The 9,511-nt window shown below is 39.0% G+C and overlaps 1 protein-coding gene across 2 annotated transcripts; it reads right to left on the bottom strand.

The window, feature by feature from the left end:
- Positions 1 to 834: 834 nt before the first annotated feature.
- LOC147639725 (urea-proton symporter DUR3-like) lies at positions 835 to 4,473 on the bottom strand. 2 transcript variants are annotated; one of them, XM_086773222.1, is made up of 9 exons: positions 4,182 to 4,473; positions 3,813 to 4,054; positions 3,596 to 3,703; positions 3,327 to 3,422; positions 3,164 to 3,246; positions 2,859 to 3,079; positions 2,503 to 2,762; positions 2,175 to 2,413; positions 835 to 1,967 (listed from the first exon to the last, which is right to left on the bottom strand). In XM_086773222.1, exons 2-9 carry the CDS (start codon positions 3,972 to 3,974, stop codon positions 1,007 to 1,009), a joined length of 2,130 nt encoding a protein of 709 aa, XP_086629348.1. In that variant the 5' UTR covers positions 3,975 to 4,054; positions 4,182 to 4,473; the 3' UTR covers positions 835 to 1,006. The 2 variants fall into 2 exon arrangements, with proteins under 2 accessions (XP_086629348.1, XP_086629357.1); XM_086773231.1 differs by lacking the exon at positions 4,182 to 4,473 and having other exon boundaries at positions 3,813 to 4,121.
- Between the last annotated feature and the right edge of the window lie 5,038 nt (positions 4,474 to 9,511).

Genomic DNA, 9,511 nt, shown 5'->3' with positions numbered 1-9,511 from the left:
CCCAACAGAGTAAAACCACCTCCAAGCCACCGATGATGTAGGCCATATAGTAGATGTATATATGAGCACTTTAGTCAAGGTCACGGACGCGCACATAGAGAGAGAGTGTCAAGGACTATGAGTTCAGAGACTTGAGAGACTAGTCGCGGACTATCAAGTACGAGAAAAACTAGTATAGAGTCCAGGAGTACTAGGAGTATTCACTTAAGAGAAGGTGTTGAAATATACAAATGAATCGAGTGTGTGCGAGAACAAGCCCTTAGCAAGAGGCTGTAAAAGAGAATCTGTAAATGTGAAAGAACTTGTGAAAAGGTGAGAAGTATCTACTGAGAGAAAATAAAGGATAGCATGAGGAGATTTAGGAGGTGCGAAGATATTCTGAGAAAGGTAAAAAGAATCAAGCAAAAGAGGTAAAATAAATCAAGAAAAAATCAATGAGATTGGATGCTTGGATGTAAACTCTATAAATTGAGGCATTGACCTAATGAGAATTTACTGGTTTTTGATTATCCATGCCTATATTAAGCTATTAATTAATTACACTAATCACATCTATCATCTAATCTCTTTGTTAATGTTGTTGATTCTAGCATTTGATCCACCATAGCTCATTACGTTGCTGTAATTTTAACACTTATTCATGCTCTTAATAAATTTTTCATGCATGCCAATGGTTCTTTGAATTTTATGTCCACTAGGTCCTCTTTGTTCTCCATATGATTTATAGACACTGGAAATTCATTCATCATTATTACCTTCCATGGCCACCGACTTGCGTTGTGGAGGCTTTAACGAGGTGGAAAGCCCTTCAAGAATTGGAAATGTACACAAGAAAAGACCAAGGTGCTGCACTCTGATATTAGACTTCACATATACCTAGTATACATCATTAGCAGTTTTCTGTTACAAAAATTAAAGGTCTCAAATAGGGCTTTGTAGGGTGGATTCCTAAGAAATGAATAAATTTACAATGTTTTCAGAATGGTGAATGGTGTTTTGACAGAGATTATTTGCCCTCATTTTTCCCATTTTCTATCTCTGTGTCATGAGTCTCAGCATCCTTTTTCTTTAACTCTCCTTTCTGTATCAGATATAGCCTCTCTGCCTCAGGCATGGACTGGACTATTGCATGTAATTTTAGGTTTATCTCCTCCAGGCTCTTTACCATTTCATAGTTGGTGCACAACCCCATGAAGACCAGCTGGATGGTTTCCCAGCTTTCAATAAGAGGCAGCAGGATGATAACTGCGGATCCCACCGTTCCCCATGCAATGGCAATGATGGCCCAAAACGTGAAATATCCCAAACTGAACACCTTGGCCGGCAGTGACATCACCGGCCACAGAATGACAATCACGATGGTGAACCCTATCCCCCATTTCAAAATCCATGACTTTGCCCTCCTCAACTTCTGATCACTAAACTCTTCTAAGGGCACATCACTCTTGTCCACCTCCACCATGGTCAAGCTTTTTGTCGTCTCCCAGTCGTAATTCTGTGGTTCTAGGAAGCTGAAAACCGCATGGATGGCGCCTCCCACCAGTATGGAGACTAGATTGCCTGCCAGCATGGGGGCGTTTCGGCCAGTTGTATCGAGATTGACTCGGCCGTACTCGGTTTTTGTTACAGACAGCCATGTGACTATTCCTGCAATACATCCTACAATTGTTCCAACTATTGCCCCCTTTGCATTGGCCTTGCTCCATAGCAGGAGAAAAGCAACCGGCATCACAGCTGATCCAATGATCACACCCATGGCCAAGTACATCCACCCTAAAGAGACCCCTGCCTTGTTGAGAATGACTGCAAGGACGCCCATGAAACATCCGAATACAAGCACCACAATACGTGAGACTCGAAGAATCTGCTTTCCAGTAGCATTGGGGTTGATATAGGTGCGGTATATATCATAGGTACAAAGTGATGAAACAGCAATCAGTTCAGATGAGCCTGCAGAAGTGACAGCCCTGCACATCAACCCACCATTAGGAATCACACACACACATACACACAAACGCACGCACGCACCCCCCCTCCCCAACACACACCTGCTTCCGTACATGAACGCATGAAGAGATCTATTTTGCCTATATTCTGATGCACGTAGGCATCCAATTTCTTCATTTTGATCTATTTAACCATGAGCAACTGTGAATGAATGTGAGAAGCCGTACATGAAAAGCATAGTTAAAAGCAGGACTGCCCCCCCTTTACCCATAAGGGCAGTTGCAGTGGCAGGGGGCACCAAACCATGGCTGGCTTCACTTGCTGTGAGCGGAAGGTCAAGGGCAAGTGCTCCCAATCCAAGTGATGTTGCCAGAGAAAAGGGAACTGCAAACCACACTAAGCCACCCAGTAAATATCCTTTGTGCGTTGATGATGGTCGAGCTGCAATAGCACTGATCCAGTATCCCTGCAAACACAAGCCACTTCTCTGTTGTCTGTACTTCCAAAGATTTGAACATCGTAAACGGAACATGCAATAGGTTTAGTGCAAGTTACGTTGTCCACAAACACTGTGCCGAAGTTCCCAATAATGTTTATGATGCCAAAAATAAAACCCCCTGAACTCAGCATGGTAAGGTAGGATCCACCATAATTTCCACTGACAGGACCGCACGCTTGCCCAAGTTGTGTGAGCATTGAACAATCCTGTGATTTGCTGGCAATGGCATGAAGTTTGTTGTAAACTTCTGAAGGGCTGCCTAATTTGCTACTTGATGTGTACACCAGATATATGAATATCACCAGCACCACGTGAACTGCCCCACAATCCACAAAAGTTTAATTACCTTATGACACAGCGATGTCTATCATGAAAGGTACATCATATCAAACCACTGTGCTGAGTTGCTTACCAACTACTGAATGTATGTAGCTGGCCAGAAAAGTAGCTTTTAAGCCACCAGCAAGGGTATACACAATCACTCCAAGTGGTATAAGAAAGCTGGCCGCATATATGTTCATTCCTGTCAATGCATTAACCACCGCAGAGCCGCCCAAGAGAAGCATTGCAGTCACAATTATGTTGGTCACAAAGCAGAATATAAGAAAGACCATGTGTGCTGCAAAGCCCCACCTGCAGAACAGAATTGAAGACTTCAGAAAGCTTGTATACAGAAATTTCTACCTTTCCGAGGATTGATCCAATTATAAAGCTGACCTTGCTTTCACAATTTCACAAACTGTGTGTGCTGATGGCGCTTTTCGCTTGATCTCAATGGCAAGGATTCCAAAGAGAAGCACCTGCACTCAACAAATTCTTGACGTAAAGATGATAATGCCCCCATGAAACCTTGGGGGTGTGAAAGAAAGCTGACAAATACCTGAATTGTAGCCCCGCTGGCATACCAGAAAGGGCCGCTGACACCATACTCCCATGCTACGTTTGAGCTTTGCAAGATGGTAGCAGCCCAAGTCCACTACAAGGAGTCACAAATAAATGATAATGAGACAAGGGTTTTGAATACTGACAATGAGACATAAATCTAAATACTGATGATGCTTCTAGAGTATCTACATAAAAATTCTACATAAATCTACCGAAACGTATGGGACCAAGTTCCCCTTATTCCGAGCATTCAAAAGCATATACCTGTGAGACAACGACACTGGCAATGAGGCCTGTCTTGATATTTCGGCCAGCCGTGTTGAACCATTCCGATGTGTGTTTTGCGCCCACATATCGCCTTTCCAACCAAACCTTTCACATGCCAAACATGCCCTTTCAGATACACATACATCCAAAACCACATGTGATTTTGATGTTTACCTCATGGAAAAAAAAAAAAAAACAGAGAGCATAGCAATACCAGGAAGGAGGTGAACACGGCAAAAAACGCGCCGAAACCAAGAACAATGCCGTAGCCGACACCTTGGGAGAGAAGAGCCTCGCCTCCAAAGAAGGAGCTTTGCCGTACACATGAGCCCCCTTGCTCAGTGTAATATTGATTGGGGCAGGTGAGTGCGGCCATGGCTCGAAGGATTGGGCGTTGCCAATTCAGATCAAATTGAATAGAATCGCATCAATCAGTGACCCCCCTTCTGCAGCAGGCTGTACGGCAAGAAATTATTATTATTATTAAACATTAAACTTGCAGCTAACCTTCAAATGTGCATGGCTAATAGCAAGCATGCGGCAGCGCAGCTTGCATTAAAGCTTAGAAATTGGAACAACTTACTTGTGCTAAAAAGCAAATCATAAACCTGCTCCTACGCGCGTGTGATGCTACCAAAGTCCCCAAAACAAAGGAAGGGAGGGGTCACAGAAATGGAGCCACAGAATCTTCTCCTGCTTCAGAGGCAGGCATGAGGCACAGCCGACGCCAGAAAAAGCATCGAAAGAAAGCAACCCAGGCCTCCCAAAGCTTCAAAAAAGCATTGGATTGAGCGAGACGCAGCTGCTCGAAGAGGCCCCAAAAGCTGCAGAGGGGCTGAGAAGCCTACACCACTTTTTTGGACTATCCTTCAAATCATTAAAATAGCTTTTTTGTGCTTGCTTTTCTTGGCTTTCGTCCCGTCCCACATCTTTGGAGTTGACTTTACGAAGCTTGAGTATCTTCTTGCATCTTATCTTGATTCATGCATCTCCATCTTCAGGAGTATCATCTCACCACATCTTCTCCTCATAACAAGATACCATTGATCCTCATCGCATTGATCAAATGCATGTGTGCCTCCCTCAAGGATTGCATAATTTTAATTATCTTAGGTACTTAAATTAGATGCCACTAGGGTGGGTTGGGATGAAACAAAGTACTTAAATTAGATGCAACTACAGGGTAAGTCCCCACCTTGGGAGAGGCATGGGCACTACCCCCAACATGCCAAGCCCAAGAGGGGAGGCTAGGATTGCATAATTTGCATGATGCATCGACCCTAACAAAAAATGCATTGTAGTTCTCAGCTGAAATCAAAGCAAAAGTTGTAGCATTTATTTTAAAGAATGCAATTTTATACATCTTATTAACAAAAGTGGCCTTTCTTATCATACAATCGTGTTACGAAACCACTTGATTTAATGAAATTTCCTTATTTTTTACTAGTCATAATTTTTTCCTTCAAGCACTCAGTTGCATGCTTGCTTTTACCCAAGGAGTGATTGGGCTGACTTCTGAAAGAGTAAAGCTACTACCAATAGCCAAAACCAATGAGAGGAGGCTCTCTTCACAAGGAAAACCAACCATAGGCAATTATAAAATCTTTGATGACTATAAAAGTTGCAATGCTTGCATTTTGGCATTTGTGCCTTCTCCACAATTTTTGTGCTACTACATTAAGAAAGGAGAAAAGGCCTTCATACATGTGCAAGAAAAAAAATATTTTACCCAACCAATCACTTTCTAGTAAAGATGTACACATCAACCGATTTTATAAGTAAAACCGCTTAAAACGACTCATTAGAATTACAATTTCTTTTTTTTCAACATCCATGAAAATACACTGAAGAAGGGTTTTTTTTATCATACTACTTCATACGACATTGGGAGCGGTAGACAAAAGTAAAAAGGCCCTCTAGAGCCACTTATAGTACCCTCCACTTCTACCACTAGAAAAGCTTCTTTCCCTTCCTTTATTCTTGGAAGAGGTAGGAGGAGGAGGTATGGAAACGAAATTGGGAAAACTCCTTTCCGCAACAATGGCTCAATCTCCCCTCACATGTTCTTAATAGAAGTGTCAAAAGTTTAGACATCACTCATTGCACACCATTTTTATAGAAATTAAGCACTGGAGGAACCTTCAATTATTGTACTTTTCCTACCTCAATTTTAGATTTTGATTGGGTGGTATTAAGAGAGAGAGAGAGAGAGAGAGAGAGAGAGAGAGAGAGAGAGAGAGAGAGAGAGAGAGAGAGAAAGAGAGAGAGAGAGAGAGAGATGAATCTTTTCACGTCATGGCCAAGCCACTTGACCACATATGGGCTATATGACATACCTTGGTGTGAAAGATATTTTTTAAATACTCATATATGTGCATTATAAGGTGAACATTTCAAGATGTGGATTTTGCACGACAGTGGCATTTATTAAGGAATCATGCATGTGCCTACCTAAGTGAAAATACTCATTATATGTGCATTAGAAGGTAAACAATTCATGAAATGACATTTATTAAGGAATCTTTCAAGTAGTGAAAATTATGTTGACTCAAAACTATACAACCCCTTGAGGCAATAACTTCAAAGAGAATGCATAGAGAGAGTAAGGAGGCTTGATTTTGATGGGCACCTATGCCAACAAATACATTTCAAATGTACATTTGACTTTTACCTCGAAAAATAACCAATAAAAAGAGTTCAAATAAGGTAGAAAGAGGTTAAAGACTAGTCAAAAAGAAAGCTTGGTAACATCTACTACTATTAAAAAACTTCGAAAGTCTTTCTAAATGAGTGCATGCAAGTGGTGGAAGTCAAGATTGGTAATGTGCCAACATCACTGCTGTGACTGTTGTTGTTTATTTGATTTTAATAGCCAAAACCATCAATGTAGAATATGCATAAAACTCAAACATATTCTTGATAGTCTTGAAACTAGGAACTTCAAAAGCATCAATGTAGAATATGTATAAAATTCAATGATATTCTTGATAGTCTTGAAACTAGGAACTTCAAAGCATTTTCCCACTTTTCAATAAGTATTTCATCTTGTACAATATAAGTATACTCATTCATATTGATGTGCCGAGTTACCTTATTACCTTAAATTATTGATGTATTATGATTTAACAAAAAATATCATAAAAACACGACAAGCTATAGAACGCCTTTTTGACACATCACTATGCACACCTCATAAAAATAGTGTATTACTTCAAAATTATTGCATGATGAATCTTGAGCCCAAAACAACTTGTTTATGAACTTTCAAAATATGTCTACCATTTGTTTATCAAATTTTATGGTTTTAGTACTCTTAAAAAAAAGATAGGCTTTGGGAAGAAGGGGTGGGGGGTTATGCTTTAGAAAAAACGTAGAGTATGTTTATTGAATTTGATGGTTGTAGTACTCTTTTAAAAAGATGGTCTTAGGAAGGGAGAGACAAGATAAAGGGGGTGAGGTGTTATCCTTTAGAAAAAAATCGAGCATGGTTTCTAATTCAAACATAATTATCACGCTTGATATTTAAGTGCTTGCTAGTATCCAACTTTATGCAAATATGTTGAGCCTTTATAAACTTTTTCCATGTGTTTAAAAATTATGCAATATCTATAATTATACATAAGAAAATATATGACTAAGAAGATGTATGTTTTTCTCTCATGTCAAGAATGATGTTGTAAGCATCTGAGAGAAAAACACAACTTCGATAATACTCATAATATTGACAAACAAAGGTTTTGAAATTGATCAATTTGAAGATGTTTTTATTATGTGGATTTCCAATTATTAAATGTAAGTAAATATAAGTATATATGTGGATTTTTCAATTATTAAATATAGGCAAGGCTTGATTTAACTTTTATATATAATGTTGTGTGTGTGTGTGTGTGTGTGTGTGTGAGAGAGAGAGAGAGAGAGAGAGAGAGAGAGAGAGAGAGAGAGAGAGCGAGAGAGAGAGAGATTAGTAAACATCAGAGAGAGAGAGAGAGAGAGAGAGAGATTAGTAAACATGAAAGTTTTTACTTAAATGAATAGCTATTCTTTTCAAGTCACACCATTCATATTGGAGTGGAGGATAGAGAGAGAGAGAGAGAGAGAGAGAGAGAGAGAGAGAGAGAGAGAGAGAGATTAGTAAAGATGAAAGTTTTTACTTAAATGAATAGCTATTCTTTTCAAGTCATACCATTCATATTGGAGTGGAGGATCACAAAGAAAATCATTTATATGTATTTGTTACTTACTTTTAAAAATTTAAGAAAATTTTACATCTTTCATTTTTGAAACAATGGCCTATTGTAGTGCTTTTTGGAGATTCTCTTTTCGTATCTTTTCAACATTAAATTCCATAAATCAATGATTGTTTTTAAAGACACCTTCACTATTTTGCTGCCTCCAAAACTTCCTTTTCTAAGAAAGGCCAAATACTTGTATATTCAAAAGAGACAAGAATGATGACTATCAATTAAAAACTCTCTCTCTCTCTCTCTCTCTCTCTCTCTCTCTCTCTCTCTCTCTCTCTCTCTCTCTCTCTCTCTCTCTCTCTCATCAATTTTAAATGCATTCATGGAAGAACCATACTAGATATTATTCAAAATTTTAAACTTCTTAAAGCGTTTTAGTTAGCCATAATATACATGAAGTATCATGCAATAAATTATAAAAATTGTTATGTACTAATTTAATATATATATACATATATATATATATATATATTGTGTGTGTGTGTGTGTGTGTGTGTGTGTGTGTGTTAAAAAAAACTTCTTAAAGAGTTTTAGTTAGCCATAATATACATGAAATAACACGTAATAAATTATAAAAATTGTTATGTACTAATTTAATAAATATTTTGTGTATGTGTGTGTGTGTGTAGAGAGAGAGAGAGAGAGAGAGAGAGAGAGAGAGAGAGAGAGAGAGAGAGTATCTGTGCACACATATATATTGGTGGTAAACAAGTATATGGAGTGGCTTTGGAGAAGCCTTAATAAATAGGATAATGTATGCATCAAGGAGCAGGATCTTCGCTTACCATTTATCGTAGTTATAGATTTCAAATGAGGTTTCCTTTAATGGAGTGGAAGCCAAGAAGAGTTGTTTTATATTAAACCTGAGCATAGAAAAGCTTGGATTCATCCTTGGGCTATTTTCAAGACTAGAGCTTATTACCTTGCCTTTCCCAAAACATGTGTTACACCGGCTACTTTGCCATAGAGCCACAAGAAGCAACTTCCCGTGTAGGTGTACTAGCCCATCTTTTGCATCCTCTCCTTGTTGTCACACCGGAGAGCTTCCATGGCTATGATAGTAAATGTTGAGATGCTTAATCACCTTGATGGAGGTGAGGAGAAGGTTTCCCACACTATGGATTAATCCCCCAAGAGAAGGGAGAAGAGGGGAAGCTTATGTAAGAGAGATCCTACAATCAAACATATTAAAGAATGTATGCTACGTAAAGATTTAATAGAACACATGTAAGAGAGTAGGGAGAAGAGGGACTTCCCTAATGTTCACACTTGACAAACCATAAGTTAAAAATATTCCAGGCCACTATAAGTACATACACTTGACCAACCATAAGTTAAAAATATTCCAGGCCACTATAAGTACATACACAAAGTTTGTGACTTCCCTATTTGGGATTCAGATCAAGGTAAGGCCCCTTCATAAATTCCAATGCTATCTTATAAATAATTGACTTCTATTACATGTAGGGATACGAAGTGTGTAAGATGGTGAAGCACCTTACCGTAGGCTTTATGATAGCCTTATGGTAGGACAAGCAGGTGTAACCATGTTAACCGATGGAGTGTTTAACATACCCCCCTTCTGAATGGTGACCATATCTTAGTGGTTTACATAAACCCCTTCTTCAACTACATCCTCATGTCACCAAGTTCGGATGGTGAAGATGCTGCC

This window comes from Cibotium barometz, chromosome 3 (assembly GCF_041138505.1).
Source record: "Cibotium barometz isolate CiBa-2024 chromosome 3, ASM4113850v1, whole genome shotgun sequence".
NCBI lineage: Eukaryota > Viridiplantae > Streptophyta > Polypodiopsida > Cyatheales > Cibotiaceae > Cibotium > Cibotium barometz.
This window is presented reverse-complemented; position numbering and strand designations above follow the sequence as displayed.

What these genes read in the sequence shown, in the direction of transcription:
- LOC147639725 (XM_086773222.1), bottom strand. Translation starts at nt 3,974, where the DNA reads ATGGCCGCACTCACCTGCCCCAATCAATATTACACTGAGCAAGGGGGC. An exon ending in CCGTGTTCACCTCCTTCCTG is followed by an intron (nt 3,704 to 3,812) that starts GTATTGCTATGC and finishes GGCATGTGAAAG; the next exon opens with GTTTGGTTGGAAAGGCGATA. An exon ending in CTTTTAACTATGCTTTTCAT is followed by an intron (nt 1,968 to 2,174) that starts GTACGGCTTCTC and finishes GTTGATGTGCAG; the next exon opens with GGCTGTCACTTCTGCAGGCT.